The sequence below is a fragment of the Hemiscyllium ocellatum genome, chromosome 19 (assembly GCF_020745735.1).
Source record: "Hemiscyllium ocellatum isolate sHemOce1 chromosome 19, sHemOce1.pat.X.cur, whole genome shotgun sequence".
NCBI classification, from domain to species: domain Eukaryota; kingdom Metazoa; phylum Chordata; class Chondrichthyes; order Orectolobiformes; family Hemiscylliidae; genus Hemiscyllium; species Hemiscyllium ocellatum.
This window is the reverse complement of record NC_083419.1, coordinates 52,726,964-52,747,106: the sequence shown is the minus strand read 5'-3', so window position 1 is coordinate 52,747,106 and position 20,143 is coordinate 52,726,964. Positions and strand designations below refer to the sequence as shown.

At 40.6% G+C, this 20,143-nt stretch overlaps 1 protein-coding gene across 5 annotated transcripts in view; it reads right to left on the bottom strand.

Moving 5' to 3' along the window:
- The window catches only part of ptprz1a (protein tyrosine phosphatase receptor type Z1a), a 255,622-nt gene that overhangs the window by 77,733 nt on the left and 157,746 nt on the right, over nucleotides 1–20,143 (bottom strand). For all 5 annotated transcript variants that reach the window (XM_060839467.1, XM_060839468.1, XM_060839469.1 and 2 more), the window contains exons 9-10: nucleotides 15,127–15,311; nucleotides 14,845–14,977 (exon numbers count right to left, since the gene is read on the bottom strand). In XM_060839467.1, the coding sequence (XP_060695450.1) occupies nucleotides 14,845–14,977; nucleotides 15,127–15,311 (318 nt within the window). The remainder of the gene's footprint in view (nucleotides 1–14,844; nucleotides 14,978–15,126; nucleotides 15,312–20,143) is intronic.

Below are 20,143 nucleotides of genomic sequence, written 5' to 3'. Positions count from 1 at the left end.
CAGAAAAGGACACAATTTTCTGCAGGAGTTAGAAAAAGCAATCTTTAGCAGTTCATTTTAAAATGGATTAATACCTCCAATAAAAATATTATACAAAAGAAATAAGCCTAATAAGCTTTTGTCACATTGATTAGATTAGATTACTTACAGTGTGGAAACAGGCCCTTCGGCCCAACAAGTCCACACCGACCCGCCGAAGCGCAACCCACCCGTACCCCTACCCCTACATTTACCCCTTACCTAACACTACTGGCAATTTAGCATGGCCAATTCACCTGACCCGCACATCTTTGGACTGTGGGAGGAAACCGGAGCACCCGGAGGACACCCACGCAGACACGGGGAGAACGTGCAAACTCCACACAGTCTGTCGCCTGAGTCGGGAATTGAACCCGGGTCTCAGGCGCTGTGAGACAGCAGTGCTAACCACTGTGCCACCGTGCCGCCCACTTGCTTCCCGAACAGTGATTAGTGACTCGTCAGCTCTTTGTTTCACAGCTAACGAGCTGATTGTTGACATACAAATATTTATAGAACGAAAACCTGAAATGGCTAGAATATGCAAATTAAGGTTAATGCAAATTAGTTTTAAGTTTTTTTTGAAGAAGTGTTTAATGGTAAGATTGTCTGAGCTAATAAATGGGAGAAAAAGGTATTTGTTGCTAGGCAACAAATGTGAGAAAAACAAGAACATCTTGTATTTATGTAACACCTTTAACATACTAGAATTTCCAAGGTGCTTCATAGAAGCAATACAAAGCAAAATGTGAGAATGTCATAAAAGGAGACATTAGAATATATTACAAAAAGCCTCGGTCAAAATAGATTTTAAGAAGTTCAGGGTCACACACTGTATTATTGAAGTTATAAAAAAGACACCAAAATTAGCAACATAAAAAAAATCCCACTCCAAAAAGAAAGGAACTTTTGATTTGATTTGATTTTAATTTCATTTATTATTGTCACATGTATCTAGGTACAGCGAAAAGTTTCATTTTGTGGGCAGTACAGGCAGATTGTATCTTACAAAGTGCATTAGGGTAATAGAACAGGGCGAGAAACACAAAATTGCAGATGTGTACAAAGGGCGAGATCAACATTAAATTTAAAACTTGAGAGATCCATTCAGAAGTCTAATAACTGAGAGGAAGAATCTGTTGGTATGTATATTTAAGCTTTTTTTATCTTCTGCCCGATGGAAGAGGTTGGAAGAGATTATAACCAAGGTGGGAGAGATCTTTGATGATGTTGGGTGCCTTCCCAAAGCAGTGAGAAGTGTAACTGGAGTCAGTGGATGGAAGGTTGCCTTGTGTGATGCACTGGTCTATGTTCACAACTCTGTAATTTCTTATAGTCCTGGGTAGAGCAATTGCCATACCAAGCTGTGATGAATTCAGATAGAATGCTTTCTATGGTGCATCTATAAAATTTGGTGAGAATCTTTACGCACATACTGAATTTCCTTAGCCTCCTGAGGAAGTAGAGGCATTGTTGTGCCAGATCCAGAAGAGGAGGGGCTTTGGGAGGCATTTAGGACTTGGAAAGCCAAAACAACAATCTGAAATGGCAGAGTCATTAAAACCAGGGATTCTTATGAAACTAGACTTAGAGGAGCACAGATATCATAGAGGATTGTGTTGCTAGAGGTGATTACATCAATAAGGAAGGATGAAACCACGGAAAGATTTGAAAACAAGGATGAGAATCTTAAAATTCTAGTCAGTCAGTATCTCCCTGGGTGACAATGAATGATATTGAGCATAGAACTGATGAGTGGATGGACAATGGCCCAGTGGTATTGTTGCTAGACTATTAATTCTGAGATCTAGGTAGTGTTCTGGGCACCTGAATTCAAACCCCACTGTGGCAGATGGTGGAATTGGAATTAGAATTAGAATATCTACAGTGTGGAAACAGGCTCTTCAGCCCAACAAGTTCACACTGATCCTCTGAAGAGTAACCCATCCAGACCCCATTCCCCTACCCTCTATTTCCCCTAATGTACCTAACCTACACATCCCTATGGAAAATTTAGCATGGCCAATTCACCTAACCTGCACATCTTTGGACGGTGGAATGAAACTGGAGCACCTGGAGGAAACCAGTGCAGAGGCAGGGAGAATGTGCAAACTCCACATAGACGATTGCCTGAGGCTAGAATTGAACCCAGGTCCCTGGCGCTGTGAGGTAGCAGTGCTAACCACTGAGCCACTATGAATGCAATAGTATTTAGGAAATAAGATTCTCATGATGACCATTGTCCAAAAAAAAAACACACCTGGTTTACTAATGTTCTTTAGAGAAGGAAATTTGCAATCCTTACTTGGTCTGCACTACATGCAATTCTAGACACCACAGAAATGTGGTTGACTCTTAACTGCCCTCTGGGCAATTAGGGATAAACAATAAATGCTGGCCTAGCTGGTGACACCCACATCCCATGAATGAGTATAAAAACAAAAATAAGGCATAGAGAAAAATTTGGGATATACTTGAGAGCATTTTTAATGATCTCAGATTTATGGAGCATAGGACATTGCAATACCTAGATATAGTAAAGATGAAGATAAAGCAGCAGATGAATTGAAACAGAGTACAGTCAGACAATGTTGCAGAGCTAAAAATAGAAGGTCTTCGCTGATGGTGTATGTGGTCAGAAGCTCCAGTTGGAATCAAATACAGCACTGAGGTTTTAAAGAATCTGACTTAGAAACAAACTTTTGCTGAGGAACTAGCAGCAAGTGAGAAGATACTTGTCAAATGTAGAGGTATGGGTTAGCTGAAATCCACATTAGAGGCTTAAGATGGCATTAGAATTTGAATATTCCAGTAACATTTTTGCCTGTTTCAGAGAAGTTTATGGTTTGATTAAAATGTAAGTCAGATAGGTAATAGTGGCCAATGAATAACTCTCTTTTTATGTATTAAGTTCCCTTTCTATTATTCCCATTTTCCCCCAAGAAGACATTGTACAAGTGAAACTTTTCCTCATTATGCACTGTAGTGCAGGGCTGTGGACAGGGGGTTAGATAAGGGCCCAATAACCATAGCACAGGGCTCTAGGGAACCCACTAAGTCCAGGACAGGGTGAGGGCCCACCAGGAGTTGGACTAAGGCCCATGATCAGACCCAGATAAGATATACAGAAGAACAATTCTCATTTGTAGTTTGTCAATGAGTGCTATCATGAACTAAGTATTCTTCCACTGCCATCAGTTTAATTCAATATGGTAATAAATGCACCGTAAACTTTTCAAAGATGTTAATCTTTGAGATCTATTTTAAGAGACTGAGGATTTTTTTTAAAGGAGGATTTTCTTTTCTCTCAGAGGGTCATGAGTCTTTGGCGTTCTTTTCCTTAAAAGTGGCTGAAACAGTCTTCTAATAATCATTGAGGCAGAGGCGGTTACAGTCTTAGTAAAGCAAAGGGATGAATGTAGATTTGAGGTTGCAATCAAATGAAAATGATATCAGTCATGAGCTTATTATATAGCTGAGCAGGCTCAAAGGGTTGACTAACGTGTTTCTGCTTCTAATTTGCATGCTTATGCATTTATCTGTATAGCAAACTGCCGTGGATAGAATCTTTGCTGAGTTTTTCACTTTGGTAACCAAAGATTGTTGAGGGTCTGGATTAGTGGTGCTGGAAGAGCACAGCAGTTCAGGCAGCATCCAAAGTGGAGCGAAATCGACGTTTCATCAGGAATAAAAGCAGCGAGCCTGAAGCCTGGAGAGATAAGATAGAGGAGGGTGGGGGCGGGGAGAAAGTAGCATAGAGTACAATGGGTGAGTGGGGGAGGGGATGAAGGTGATAGGTCAGTGAGGAGAGGGTGGAGTGGATAGGTGGAAAAGGAGCTAGGCAGGTCGGACAAGTCATGGGGACAGTGCTGAGCTGGAGGTTTGGAACTAGGGTGAGGTGGGGGAAGGGGAAATGAGGAAACTGTTGAAGTCCACATTGATGCCCTGGGGTTAAAGTGTTCCAAGGCGGAAGATGAGGCGTTCTTCCTCCAGGCGTCTGGTGGTGAGGGAGTGGCGGTGAAGGAGGCCCAGGACCTCCATGTCCTCGGCAGAGTGGGAGGGGGAGTTGAAATTTTGGGCCACGGGTCAGTGTGGTTGATTGGTGCGGGTGTCCCGGAGATGTTCCCTAAAGCGCTCTGCTAGGAGGCGCCCAGTCTCCCCAATGTAGAGGAGACTGCATCGGGAGCAACGGATACAATAAATGATATTAGTGGATGTGCAGGTAAAACTTTGATGGATGTGGAAGGCTCCTTTAGGGCCTTGGATAGAGGTGAGGGAGGAGGTGTGGGCACAGGTTTTACAGTTCCTGCGGTGGCAGGGGAGACTGGGTGCCTCCTAGCAGAGCGCTTTAGGGAACATCTCAGGGACACCTGCACCAATCAACCACACTGCCCCATGGCCCAACATTTCAACTCCCCCTCCCACTCTGCCAAGGACATGGAGGTCCTGGGCCTCCTTCACCATGCTCCCTCACCACCAGACACCTGGAGAAAGAACGGTTCATCTTCCGCCTTGGAATACTTCAACCCCAGGGCATCAATGCGGACTTCAACAGTTTCCTCATTTCCCCTTCCCTCACCTCACCCTAGTTCCAAACTTCCAGCTCAGCACTGTCCCCATGACTTGTCCTACCTGCCTAACTCCTTTTCCACCTATCCACTCCACCCTCTCCTCCCTGACCTATCACCTTCATCCCCTCCCCCACTCACCCATTGTACTCTATGCTACTTTCTCCCCACCCCCATCCTCTTCTAGTTTATCCCTCCACGTTTCAGGCTCTCTGCCTTTATTCCTGATGAAGGGCTTTTGCCCAAAACGTCGGTTTTGCTGCACTTTGGATGCTGCCTGAACTGCTGTGCTCTTCCAGCACCACTAATCCAGAATCTGGTTTCCAGCATCTGCAGTCATTGTTTTTACCTCAAAGATTGTTGAGGGCCCTATTAGCAACATACAGGAGTAGGTTGTTCTCTCGGTAAAACAATATATTTTTCAAACTACAGTATTTGCATCAGATGGATGTGTCTAGCATATATCTAAATTTTCACCTTCCATTTTCAACATTCTTTGCTTATAGGCAATTTTTGCATAAATTCTATCTTCAAAGCAATTCCTATCATAATGAAAACAATACCACAGTTAAATAGATTGACCAAGACTTTGGGATTTTGAAAGGATACGGGATAAATAGTTTCACTTAAGAAAATTTCCTTCGCAGTACTCACTGTTAACAAAATTAAACTAACTGCACACAGCTCTCTGAAAATGAATGCCTTTTATACTGTTTACAATGCAAACAGCAAAGACCATTGTTTGCAAACATTTAAATCAAAATCAAATGCTATCATGTACAAATTTCATCACATAATTGTTCAATTGATAATCAGTATCTTTGTAAAATAATTCTCTTTTTTTGTGTTTTTAAAAATGACTATAAGAAATAACGTAAACGTCAATTTAAGAAAAAAGACCAAATAATCTTACCTTTGCTTTGCCAAGTACAATGCTGTAAAGAAATGGTGATGAGATTCCCAATTTCCTTGTAGTTCAATAACACTGTTTTGTGAAATACTATCTAATTGTAAAACACACTCAGTAGCTTATCAGGCATTTTTTGCAATTGCAAACAAATTCAATTAAAACATAGCTTTGTTTACCACAAACAATAGATATACTGAAATACACACTGATATAATGTGGTTCGGCAGCTGCTAATATGAGATACTCATTAGAAGTGACATGTCAATCCACTGGCATAAATTAATTTTTTTGACTTTAATATTTTCTAGTGTGGTGTGAACAATTTTAATACAGCGTTAATCTGTTAAACATTCTGGAGATCCATAATTTATTTTACTACTGACTCCAATTCTCTTGCACTGATTCTATTAACTGTTTTCCTTCCTGGAATGTTCAGCTCATTCCATATGCACATTTCATATCCTGGAGCTATGCAGTGTCTAGGTTGTCTGGGCCAGGAGGACAACTTACAGTTTTTTTAGAAAAACGTGCACTCTCATTCATCTAGTAACTAACTTCTAGCTTTGCTTACCTTTCTCTGAGTCTACACCAAGACTTAACAAGTCAAGCACAGTGAGCTTCCATTGTGAACAGACTTTCATTATCAAACACAGAACAATTGAGCACTAGCCCATCACCATGCTTTGGCGCTCTTCATCCAAACTACAGTGTAATCTTCATAAGTAGCATTTCAACTGGCATATTAAAAAACAGAGTGTAAAAAATGAGGTCTGCAGATGCTGGAGATCACAGCTGCAAATGTGTTGCTGGTCAAAGCACAGCAGGCCAGGCAGCATCTCAGGAATAGAGAATTCGACATTTCGAGCATAAGCCCTTCATCAGGAATAAGAGAGAGAGAGCCAAGCAGGCTAAGATAAAAGGTAGGGAGGAGGGACTAGGGGGAGGGGCGATGGAGGTGGGATAGGTGGAAGGAGGTCAAGGTGAGGGTGATAGGCCGGAGTGGGGTGGGGGCGGAGAGGTGCCGGAGTGGGGTGGGGGTGGAGAGGTTATTAAAAAACAGCCTAGGTTATTCTTATAGAGACATATTCAATATACCTACCCTCTCAAATATACACTGGGGTACAAATGAAATTTGACCTGTAGACCCAAAGAATGCAAATAGGATTCCTGCTGATTGGCTGTTTCACTTTAGCTCATTTATTTACAGTTGAGTGGGATGAATCCAGCCTCCAAGGACAGATGAGCCTTTTTGCTTCCTTTGACTTTCTTGGCTCCCATCTCTAAGCCAAGTTGGACAGTCAATAATTAGTTCAGGATTCCAGCACACTGTCCTGGCTCAGATATTGCATAATCAGAGTCTGCAAAAGGGAATGGTACTGGATTCCTCCTTCCCAATGCCAACTTATGTCATCTTGAAACCAACTCCACACAAAAGAAATTCCTTCTCACCACTAGTCAATCATTAGAGAATTGACATGTTTACGCTTAATCTTGTCAGGATTATTGTGAGATCAAACAGATCTCCTGAGTGGGTGGTGAGTTGTATCACTCACTGAAATACATGAGAATACTGCAAAATCTTCCAGTTCAGAGCATAGATACACACAATGTCACATTCAAATAATGGTTCCACTAATTGGAGGCAGAGTGATCAATAGGAGGTCTTTGTCTTGGATGTATAAATCTAGCTAGAAGTCCAATTCCAGAGTTTGTGTCACCAAGAATAGTCATAAGAAACTTATGTGTTTATACACCAGAAGTTCGATGAATTTATGCCTTCAGCAGTGAGAGGCAGACTTCTACATATGATTCAGCATAGAAAGTACAAGTCTGTTTGAAGTTCTAGACATCTAAGCCTATTGCCTTCTGTCAGACACACTCATTAGGAACTGCTTAAACCAGATCCTGACATGGGAAATATTATCGACGAAACAAGGATGTCATGGATCTGCCAAGTTGTTATGTATGTCAAGCTTAAATGTAACCTAGAGCCAACCCTCAAATCTGTTTCCAACCTTGGGAGCTCTAAGCCAAGTCAGTGAATAAAAGTATAAAATATATTAGAAGAGAGCACGCCACCAATTATTTAAAAATACAGCTTTTGTTGTACAACTATTAAGTGAAATGGAACAAACATTTTAAGGAAGGTAATCAAACTAAATATGCTTTTCACTATTGCTGGACAATGAACTTTGACTACATCTTGTCATAATGTTGATTTGAATGTACACATAAACACCGCATTAAAACATGCAGAAAATAGCAGAATATTTAGCATAATTTTTTTTTAACAGAGAAGGACAGCACTAAACAATGGACAACTCAAAATTATAAGAGAGATGAGGGGCAGTAACAGAACCTTGTGTGCATCTGGAATGAATAACTTTGAGTCCTTCAGTCATCTACTTAAATAATCTGGTGGACCTTAGTCATTCTTTCAGAAGTTGTGTGCTCATTTGTACTTCTGTGTTTCATTAAATATATAAAGCTGATCTCTTTGACATACAAATTAAAACACAAACCTGTTTATATTTTTGGATAAGTACACACATGTAAGGAGTGAAAATGTGGATAATGTTGAATGTATAGAATAAAAGAGTAGCAGAATCAAAGACCCAGCATATGCTGAAATTTAAACAAAAGATGAAATAACACAAACAAAATCACTCTTAGAGAATTTCTGTAAGTTTTATTTAAAAAGTAAAAATTTTATGTGAGTAAGAAGAAAGCTGTCATTCATAGGTTGAACTCCAATTGAATAATTGCCCCTTTAGTTAGTGATCTGCCTATTTTCACAGAATGCTTGTGAAAATCAATCAAGGAGACGATCCCAGGATGTTTCTACAGTAACATTCCTGAAATGGATCCTGGTCCTTCATACTGAGCCGTTTTGAATGACATGAGTCAAATATTTGACTCAATTTGTATTTTCCTCTTTCTTTCAGGAGGTTAGCTTAAAATGAATCATTTATGCATATAACAGACTGATCTCAGTGTACATTTGAAATATCTGTTACACCAGGTTATCAAAGCAAATAGTTACTACGCATTTGATTTAGAACATGGAACTAAGTTAACTTAAAAATAGTTTCTATCTAACATGACTTAAGATATAAGTTTCCAAATGCAATAAGGTTAACTGGTGAAGCTAAAAATAGTATTAATTCTGAATGAGAATCAATGCAAAGGCAAGAGCATATCTGCTGTCAATCTTCCGAAATAAACTGCTGCTAAATGAAGCAGAGAAAGGAAAGTCCAAAGGCTGAGTGAGAATCAATAAATGAAATGAAGCATATCATTCAGTGCACAAGTCACAGACCCACAGCTGTATATTTGTATTCTTAGTGATCAGAAGAAAGGGCGAAGAACTAAAATATAACAAGCAATTGAACTTTAAATTCTATTTATTGTGCTTTATCGATTGCTACGATAATTACATAAAGTGATACCAACAAAATCAACATTACAAGAATAGAAATATGAATGATGTTAATTGCTTGTCTTAAAATTTATATAGGCTCATCCCTTTGAGCTCAAGTCATAGATGGGATGAAGGGGCATAGTGTACCAAATTTGAAATAAAAATTGAAAGCGCTAGAGAAATTCTTGCATTAATTCTTGCAGCACCTATTGACTGAGAAACAGAGTTAACGTTTCAAGTTCAGTATAACTCTTCTTTGCAATTCAAACGATTTATGACAATAAAGTCATAAGCAATAACTCTTGTCTTAGATTTAGTCTTTGTCTGAGATTTTGTTTTCTTTATTTCAGATTTCTAGACTCTGCACTATTTTGATTTCATTGAAAGAATTTGATTTTGGTGAGTGCGTATCATTTATGAGACGAAAGTGAGTACTGCAGATGTTGGAGATTAAAGTCAAGAGTGTGATGCTGGAAAAGCACAGCAAGTCAGGCAGCATCCAAGGAGCAGGAGAATCGACGTTCAGGCATAAACCCTTCATCAGGAATGAATGATGAAGGGTTTTTGCCCAAAACATTGATTTTCCTGCTCTTCGGTTTGGTTCTCCTCAGTCCCTCTTAGCATTGTAACTCTTAGTTTTATCTAATTATATTTCCAACTACACTTGTTCACAGCTGGCTTCTTTAACTTGTATTCTACTACAACAACCTACATTTATATAGCACAGGAAACATCCCAAGGTGTTTCACAGGAGCATTATAATGCAACCTTAATTCTAAGAACAGAGATATTAGGTCATGTAATGTAAAGCTTGGTTAAAGGGATAGAATTTAAGGAGCTTAACAGATTTTAATCTCAAAAAATGAATAAGATATAGGCAGAAGCATGAGGAGGGCAAACCAAAAGTGCTGCCCAAGCAGCTGAAGGCATAACGATCACTGGTACAGTAATTAAAATTGGAGATTGAGAATCAAGAATTAGAAGTTCACAGATTTCCGAGGCTTGCAGTGCTGGAGGGGTTTACAGATTATGCAGGGGCAAGGCTGTAGAGGGATTTGAACATGAGTGTGAGAATCTCAAAGCTGAGGCATTGCTTAACTGGGTGAATGGAATTAGAAATGAGTTAGGGCATGGACAGCAGAGGTTTGGATGACCTCAGGTTAATATAGAGGGTAGAACATGAGAGGTAAGGAAGGAGTGTGTTGGAAGAGTTGAGTTTGAAACTAAAAGTGTTCTCCTAATTAAGACAGTGATGTCGAGGAATTTTTTGTCTCTCAGCAGTTCATTAGACCCAAGGAAATAGTGAGGAACGAGATCAGTCTGAGACGGCTACAGCTGAGAACAGAAGTGAGTCAAACAATCAGGGCAGGCAGGGACAAGGTAGGACTAATAAATTAAATTGCATTTATTTCAATGCAAGGGGCCTAACAGGGAAGTCAGATGAACTCAGGGCACGGTTAGGAGCATGTGACTGCGATATCATAGCAATTATGGAAACATGGCTCAGGGATGGGCAGGACTGGTAGCTAAATGTTCCAGGATACAACTGCTACAGGAAGGATAGAAAGGGAGGGAAGATGGGAGGGGGAGTGGCATTTTTGATAAGGGATAGCATTACAGCTGTGCTGAGGGAGGATATTCCCGGAAATACATCCAGGGAAGTTATTTGGGTGGAACTGAGAAATAAGAAAGGGATGACCACATTATTGGGATTGTATTATAGACCCTCTAATAGTCAGAGGGAAATTGAGAAACAAACTTGTAAGGAGATCTCAGTTATCTGTCAGAATAATAGGGTAGTTATGGTAGGGGATTTTAACTTTCCAAATATCGACTGGAACTGCCATAGTGTTAAAGGTTTAGATGGAGAGGAATTTCTTTAGTGTGTACAAGATAATTTTCTGATTCAGTATGTGGATGTACCTACTAGAGAAGGTGCAAAACTTGACCTACTCTTGGGAAATAAGGCAAGGCATGTGACTGAGGTGTCAGTGGGGGAGCACTTTGGGGACAGCAACCATAATTCTATTCGTTTTAAAATAGTGATGGAAAAGGATAGACCAGATCTAAAAGTTGTTGTTCTAAATTGGAGAAAGGCCAATTTTGATGGTATTAGGCAAGAACTTTTGAAAGCTGATTGGAGGTAGATGTTCACAGGTATAGGGATGGCTGGAAAATGGGAAGCCTTCAGAAATGAGATAACAAGAATCCAGAGAAAGTATGTTCCTGCCAGGGTGAAAGGAAAGGCTGGTAGGTATCGGGAATGCTGGATGACTAAAGAAATTGAGGGTTTGGTTAAAAAAAAGAAGGAAGCATATGTCAGGTATAGACAGGATAGATCACGTGAATCCTTAGAAGAGAATAAAGGCAGTAGGAGTATACTTAAGAGGGAAATCAGGAGGGAAAAAGGGGACATGAGATAGCTTTGGCAAATAGAATTAAGGAGAATCCAATGGGTTTTTACAAATATATTAAGGACAAAAGGGTAACTAGGTAGAGAATAGGGCCCGTCAAAGATCAGCAAGGTGGCCTTTGTGTGGCGGAGATACTAAATGAATATTTTGCATCAGTATTTACAGTGGAAAAGGAAATGGAAGATATAGACTGTAGGGAAATAGATGGTGACACCTTGCAAAATGACCAGATTACAGAGGAGGAAGTGCTGGATGTATTGAAACGGTTAAAGATGGATAAATCCCCAGGACCTGATCAGGTGTACCCAAGAACTCTGTGGGAAGCTAGAGAAATGATTGCTGCGTCTCTTGTTGAGATATTTGTGTCATCTATAGTCACAGGTGAGGTGCCGGAAGACTGGAGGTTAGCAAATGTGGTGCCACTGTTTAAGAAGGGCCTGACCTCGGTGATGGGCAAGTTGTTGGTGGGGATCTTGAGGGACAGGATGTACATGTATTTGAAAATGCAAGGACTGATTCGGGAGAGTCAACATGGCTTTGTGCATGGGAAATCATGTCTCACAAACTTGATTGAGTTTTTTGAAGAAGTAACAAAGAAGATTGATGAGGGCAGTGCAGTAGATGTGATCTATATGGACTTCAGTAAGGCATTTGACAAGGTTCCCCATGGGAGACTGATTAGCAAGGTTAGATCTCATGGAATATAGGGGGAACTAGCCATTTGGATACAGAACTGACTCAAAGGTAGAAGACAGAGGGTGGTGGTGGAGGGTTGTTTTTCAGACTGGAGGCCTGTGACCAGTGGAGTGCCACAAGGCTCGGTGCTGGGCCCTCTACTTTTTGTCCTTTTTACATAAATGATTTGGATGTGAGCATAAGAGGTACAGTTAGTAAGTTTGCAGATGACACCAAAATTGGAGGTGTTGTGGACAGCGAAGAGGGTTACCTCAGATTACAAAAGGATCTGGACCAGATGGGCCAATGGGCTGAGAAGTGGCAGATGGAGTTTAATTCAGATAAATGCAAGGTGCTGCATTTTGGGAAAGCAAATCTTAGCAGAACTTATATACTTAATGGTAAGGTCCTAGGGAGTGTTGCTGAACAAAGTGACCTTGGAGTGCAGGTTCATAGCTCCTTGAAAGTGGAGTCGCAGGTAGATAGGATAGTGAAGAAGGCGTTTGGTATGCTTTCCTTTATTGGTCAGAGTATAGAGTACAGGAGTTGGGAGGTCATTTTGCAGCTATACAGGACATTGGTTAGGCCACTATTGGAATATTGCATGCAATTCTGGTCTCCTTCGTATCAGAAAGATGTTGTGAAACTTGAAAGGGTTCAGAAAAGATTTACAAGGATGTTGCCAGGGTTAGAGGATCTGAGCTACAGGGAGAGGCTCAATAGGCTGGGGCTGTTTTGCCTGGAGTGTTGGAGGCTGAGGGGTGACCTTATAGAGGTTTACAAAATGAAGGCCATGGATAGGATAAATAGACAAAGTCTTTTCCCTGGGGTTGGGGAGTCCAGAACTAGAGGGCATAGGTTTAGGGTGAGAGGGGAAAGATATAAAAGAGACCTAAGGGGCAACCTTTTCACGCAGAGGATGGTATGTGTATGGAATGAGCTGCCAGAGGATGTGGTAGAGGCTGGTACAATTGCAACATTTAAGAGGCATTTGGATGGGTATATGAATAGGAAGGGTTTGGAGGGATATGGGTTGGGTGCTGGCAGGTGGGACTAGATTGGGTTGGGATATCTGGTCGGCATGGACGGGTTGGACAAAAGGGTCTGTTTCCATGCTGTACATGTCTATGACTCTATGACTCTAAGTGTCCAAGTTGTGAAAGTGAAAACAAGTTTAAAACGTCATGCAGAAGAATCGCAGGAAGTACCTAGTGTTCTTATTAACGAATGTGCAGCTTTGGCTTTTGTGCCACTTACTGACCATGATAACTACATAGAAGCACTCGCAGATATTTTGCCTCAAGAACTACAACCAATACTAGATTGGCTTGAATTTAATTATATTGGACTCTACAACAGACGTGGCAGTAGCTGAAGGGCACCTTTGTTTCCCCATGATATGTGGTCGGTCTATGAGACAACAATAAATGATGAAGATCGCACTAATAATCACGCTGAAGCCGCTCATCGGAGAATTGCTTTTGAACTCAGAGCTCACCACCGAACCATATGGAGATGTATTGGAAGGTAAATGAAAGTGCAAAAGGGGCATGAGTTATATATGGAACACCACAAGTAAGGCTAAAAAAAAATCGAGACGCAGATGATAGAAAAAAAAGTGTTCTTGAATGCGGCAAAAGAGATTTATTGGAATATCTTAGAGGAATAGCACATAACTATCAAATGAACTGAAATTTCATTGTTTAATATTAATGTGAGATTTTACTGCCATTATAAAGATTTTTAAAATATAATTCCTTTTTCTGGTTAAAGTTTGTAACTCATTTTTATATATAAACCAATAAAATGATATTTATTTCACCTTTTTTTATCAATATGTAGTATGTTGTTGTATAAATAAAGGGGACTGAGAGGTATGAAAGAACAGGCGGGAGGGAAAACAATCAGTACATATATATATTTCCGGTGGTGAATATCTCCAGAGGTCAAATGACCCCAGTGGAGAAATGCTGGTGGAGAACTGGCAGTGGCTAATCATCGGCGGCGAATCTGCCGTGACGAATCGTCACCAACCCAACTGAATAGTGGAACAAGCTTCAGACGTCTTCCTCTGCTAATCTTGCTCTTAATTCTTATGAATTGATAAATGGATAGCTGAGGGTTTCAATAGTAGATGCACGAAAGCAAGGAGGGGGAGATAGGCATTTTCAGGAATGTCAATGGAGAGTGGTTGGAAAATCATATCCAACATGAACATCTCATACTCAACCCTGCACATTTCTGGAAGCATCAAACAGCTAATTACATTTGCTGCAACATTTTGGATGGAAAGTCTTCAGAAAAAATAAAGCAACTGATTCTTTCTTTGTATATTCTAACTTTAAATCCTGTGCAGAGAGCAAATAGAAAGCAATGAGAAACAGAGCAGTTTTGTCTGAAAGGTATTCCGCCCATTAGCTATGAGATTGCGAGCACGAGTAGAATGAGCTGACATCAATTATATTGTTCATTGCTTTCGAAAAGAAAAAAATGCCATAAGCAAGGTATACCAGCTATAACAAATTGAGGGAATCCCACCACCATTAAAGAAAATACAACATTCAGTTGGCATTTCATATCTAAAGCGCTTTGTGAATCTCAGCACAACCCAGATATTTGTGCATTAACATCAAGCCAATCTTTCAAATTACAGCAAAACATTTGACAATCAACATTGACTTCAGAAGTCATAATGAGAAAAGGTTAAATTCTTCTCAGTCCAGATTGCACTGATTTCAGAGATCCGTGGAGTTATTTTAAATCTATTTCTGAAGAGCACAGTAGCACAGGAATCTCAAGCAATTGGGTGAAAGAGTGTAGACTAGGACTCACGCTTACCTGGGTCTTCAAATTCCATCGGCATGTCCACAATCAGTCGGTCACTGTACTTCCCATACAAACCATCTGAGCATATGGCAACCACTTGAACAACATAACTTGTGTTCGGCAACAAATTGTTGAGAATGGCTCCCTGAAACAAGAGAGGTAAATACTGAGTTCGAATGATATGATTTGAGGATTATGTTTTAGCTTCATTTCACAATGACGCTCTTTTCATTGACCATTGATCAGACACTATAAAAGTCATTGTGATGTTTGACATCCTGAGTTATACTTTACCATGTCCTGATCCCCATCTGTCAGGAACTGGTGTCTGGTCTGGTCTTCTCCATCCAACTGCTGATGGAACACTGCATATCTCTCAAGGACAGCACTATAAACCATTCTTGGTCTTTGCCAGAGAACAAGCAAAGAGGTGTTATTCCTTGGGTCGGCTTGGAGACTTTCAGGTTCTGAACTGCAAACTTGGAAAACATGGTACAGGGTTACATTGAATATATTGGACTAAATGTAGACCAGCCAAAGATTGATGCGTAATCGTCAAACTGAGCCTGGTAATTGCTTGCACACTGTCAAAACACAGCACCTAGGATTTAATGTCTTCCCAAAATGTTAAGTCATACTCATAAAGTCAGTATTTTATGGTTTGAAAGTGGCCCTTGACCCATTCATCATGCATCTATCTACTCTAGTTCAATTTTCCAGTACTTGGCCCATATCTTTATATGTCAAATGTTCTTCTTAAATGTTGTGATGATTCCTGCCTCTGCACCTTTTCAGGCTTTTGCCTGAAATGTCAATTTTTCCTGCTCCTTGGATGCTGCCTGACCTGCTGTGCCACTCTAATCTAGAGTCTGATCTCCAGCATCTGCAGTACTCACTTTTGCCGAGTTGATTTTAACCTTTTCAGGCAATAAGTTCCAGATGCTCATCACATTTTGACTGAAAAAATTATTTCAAATTCTCTCTAAACTCCCTGCCCTTTACCTTAAATCCATGCCTCCTGTTATGAAACCTTCTACAAAGGGAAAGTTTTGTTTTCCTATCTATGCCCTTATTACTTTGAAAACCTGAAACAGGTGACCCCTTCAGTGTTCTCTGCTCTAAACCTCAGAGCATCTAGCTTTTTTGCATAGCTAAAACACTCCAGACCAAGTAAAATCCTGATGAATCTTCTCTACACCCTCGCTAAAACCATGAACACCGCCTACCTGTCAATACTAATTTGCTCGGGTTTTTCACAGCTCCCCTCCCTCATTTCTATACCTACATTGTCCTTCTCTTTGTGAATACACATGCAAAGCAATCGTTTAATTCCTCACCTATGACCTCTGACTCTACACACAGTTTGTCACTTTGACTAGATTAGATTCGCCACAGTATGGAAACAGGCCCTTCGGCCCAACAAGTCCATATCGAAGAGTTACCGACCAGACCCATTCCTCTACCCTATATTTACCCCAGACTAATGCACCTAACACCATGGGCAATTTAGCATGGCTGAATCACCTGACCTACACATCTTTTGAATTGTGGGAGGAAACTGGAGCACCCAGAAGAAATCCACGCAGACACAGGGATAATGTGCAAACTCCACACAGACAGTCACCCAAGGCTGGGATCAAGCCCAGGTCCCTGACACTGTGAGGCAGCAGAGCTAACCACTGAGCCACCATGCTGCTCTTTGGTGCTTAATGGGTCCTACTTTTTCCTTGGTTATCCTCTTGCCCATAATACAATTAGAAAATGCCTTTAGATTTTCTTTTATTTTACCCAAGAGTGTTTTTTTCATTTCCCCCTTTTCAGCTATATGAAGGATATTATTACATCGGAGAGGGTTCAGAAAAGATTTACAAAGATGTTGCCAAGACTGGAGTGTTCGAGTTGTAAGGAGAGGCTGGGACGTTTTTCACTGGTGCATAGGAAGTTGAATGCTGACCTTATGGAGGTTTATAAAATCATGAGGAGGATAAATAAAGTGAATAGCAAAGGTCTTTTCCCTGGGGGAGGGGAGTTCAAAGCTAGAGGGGATATTTGTAAAGTGAGAAGAAAATGATTTAAAAGGGATCTGAAGGGCAACTTTATCTGCACAGAAGGTGGTTCACATGTTGAATAAATGCCAGAGAAAGTGATTGATGCTGACACAGGTGCGACATTTAAAAGACATTTGCACAGGTACATGACTAGGGAAGGTTTAGAGGGATATGGACCAAATGCATGCAAAAGGGACTAGATTAATTTGGGAAACTTGGTCAGTATGGACGAGTTGAACTGAAGGGTCTGTTTCTGTGCTGTGTGACTCTATAACTCTGTTTTCCTAAATTTTTTTGTAAGTAACCCCTTTGATTTCTACATGACTGTAGGGGCTCCCTCTGAGTTGAGCCTCTCAGTAACTATTAAACATCCCTTTTATCCTCATCTAATTCTGTATATTCCTTGACATTCAGGGTTTTCTGGACTTGTTGCTCTATACTTGCACCATTTCCTTTTTGAAAGACTGCTCCAAATGTGGATATTCCTATAGATAAGTGCTTCCAGATTAGTTTGTATAAATTCTCTCTTATCATATTAAAATCAGACCCACTACCCCGCCCCCCCCCCCACCCCGCCACATTCAGAAGAGCTATATCTCCAGTCTTGCTTTGTCCTTTTTCATGGCTTCCTTAGATCCTAGGAAGTGCATCCTCACTGACAGTTCGACCACTTGCTTGGCTTTGTTCTTTAGAACTAGGTTCAGCATCACCTCCTTTCTTGGAGATCATAAAAAGCTCTCCTAGATATATTTTAAGAACTTCCATTGAAATCTTTCACAATCTTATCCCAGTTAATATTGGGGAAGTTGAAATTCCACTACTATTCTTACCCTATTATTTTTACACCTCTCGGAGATTTGTCTACATTCTACCTCTCCCCAACTGGGGTTGAGGGTCTATAGTACAACCTTAACAATGTCACTGACATTCTTTTGGTTTTACATTCTACCAAATGACCTAATTCGAGGAATCATCTGAGATATCATTCCTCTTCACTGCAGTTATTGATTCCTTGATCAATACTGTGGTACCAACTCCCCCTCTCCTTGCATTGCCTGAATATTGAGCAGCTAGTCCAGCCCATCTCTTAAGGATGTCTATATAATGGCAATGATATCTTATCTTTCAACCCATCTGCCTTACTCACAAGATTTCTTTGGAGTAAAACGAATGCTATCCAACCTTGCCATGTGGTCTTATGCCTTAACTTGACCAAATTTGCTCTGCCTTTCAGACTGACTGGTTTCGTTTCTTTTATATTTGTCTGGGTGTTACTCCCAGTTGTATCTTCACCCCATACTCCATCCCCCTGCCAAATTAGTTCAAACTCCCACAACAGTTTTAGCAAACCAATGTGGCCATTTCAGGGGAGCTCAATGAAGCTAACTTTCTGTTTGCTGCCTGTGGTCAGGATTCCCTGGGCTGTCTACACCAGGATCTCATTTCTGAGTAGTACTGACCAATCAGAGGGCCAGCAGCTCTTCAGCCGCAGGATGGGCACTCCTGGAACTGTAGCCTCAAACACAGAACATCATTGGAGAGACACAGGAGAATGAGTGGCAGGAGTTTCTCCACCTTCCATGTCTGTGATTCACTGGGGGAGTCGGGAAAGAGATGGGCTCCCCACTTTGTGCCTTCCCAACTGATTATTTGTACCGTTCCCCTCCTTACTCCAGAGTGACAATAATTACATTGCAGCTTTACTGACATTTATCTATTTCTTAACACAAGGGGGCGCTTGAAGGCTTAAGAACTTTTTTTTTCATTTTAAATTACATTCAATATATTTTCATGAAAAAAGGTTATACATGGGCTAAAGTTTGTGCATTAGGGTGAACCTAGGGGTGGATGGGAAAGTTCAGACAGAATGAGGCAGACATGGGCAGAACCGAGCACCAGGGACCCAGGTTTAGTTTCAGCATCGGGCGACTACCTGTGTGCAGTTTGCATATTTTCCCCGTGTCTGCATGGATTTCATTCAGGTGCTCCGGTTTTCTCCCACAGTACAAAGATGTGCAGGTCAGGTGGATTGGCCATGTTAAATTACCCATAGTGTCCAGGGATGAGTAGGTTAGGTGGATAAGCCAAGGGAAATGCAGGGTTGCAGGGATAGGACAGGGGTAAGTCTGGGTGAGATGATCTTCGCAGAGTCGGTGTGGACTTGTTGGGTCAAATGGCCTGTTTCCATATTTTAGGGATTTTATGAAAACTGGGAGGGAGTATTAAGGTGTAGAAAGATTAGGAATGGAATGAAGCCAAAGTAGATGACAGTGATTGACAAAGAAAAAAGTGCCACAGATTATTAGAGTTTAGAATAGAATAAAAATACATTAAAAAATTGTTGGAAGGATAAACCAGTAAAGAAGGGCCAAGTCTAACCAATTCTGAGTTGAAGGAAACCATTACCGTCTCACTCATTTATTACTAGAGATCCATTCTGCCATCCTCGATTATGTTATAATCAGGTTAACTGCACTTTCGTATAACTTAAACCCCGTTTTCATATTTTTAAGTGAATTTATCCTTACTCTAGTCTCAGAATATTGCACTGCAATTTAATAATTTCTGTATTTTTCAGATGCCAAAAATATCATCCTTCAAGTTTCTATGTTTGCAATTCATATTTGTTAGGCATGAACAAGCCAGGTGCAACTTGCTTTTTATTTGAACTTCACATTGTGTATACGTCAATATTCTTGAATACTGAGGTATGACATAGTACTGATCATAACATCCCTCGACACAGATACTCAGTTCAGGAAACACCACTAAACTGTTCAAATGAATTGACCTTACAATATGAGCAAGACCAGCTCATTGAGATGCAAGTGCGTGTAGTGTGTCAGGTCAGTATCTTTACACAGAACAACTGAGATCATACCATCAGCCCTGTGTACCAATGTACTTTATGCTGTATTGTGGTATCTCATCTCTTAGTGCCTATAATGATTGAATAAAATTGTCTACCACAACTCTCTCTCTTCTGAATCCAAAGCATTTGAAATCATAACCCATTCCAAGAAATTTTTTACTCAATTATTTTTTCAGGGGATGTGGATGTTGCAGACTAGGCCATCCCTAATTGCCCCTGAGAAGCAGGTGATGAACTGTCTTCTTGAATTATTGCAGTCCTTAGGGTGAAAGTGCACCCACAGAGCTGTTAGAGAGGGAGTTCCAGGATTTTGACCAAGTGACAGTCAATGAATAGTGACAGTCAGGATGGCATGTGGCTCAGAGGTGAATTTGCAGGTGGTGGGGTTCCC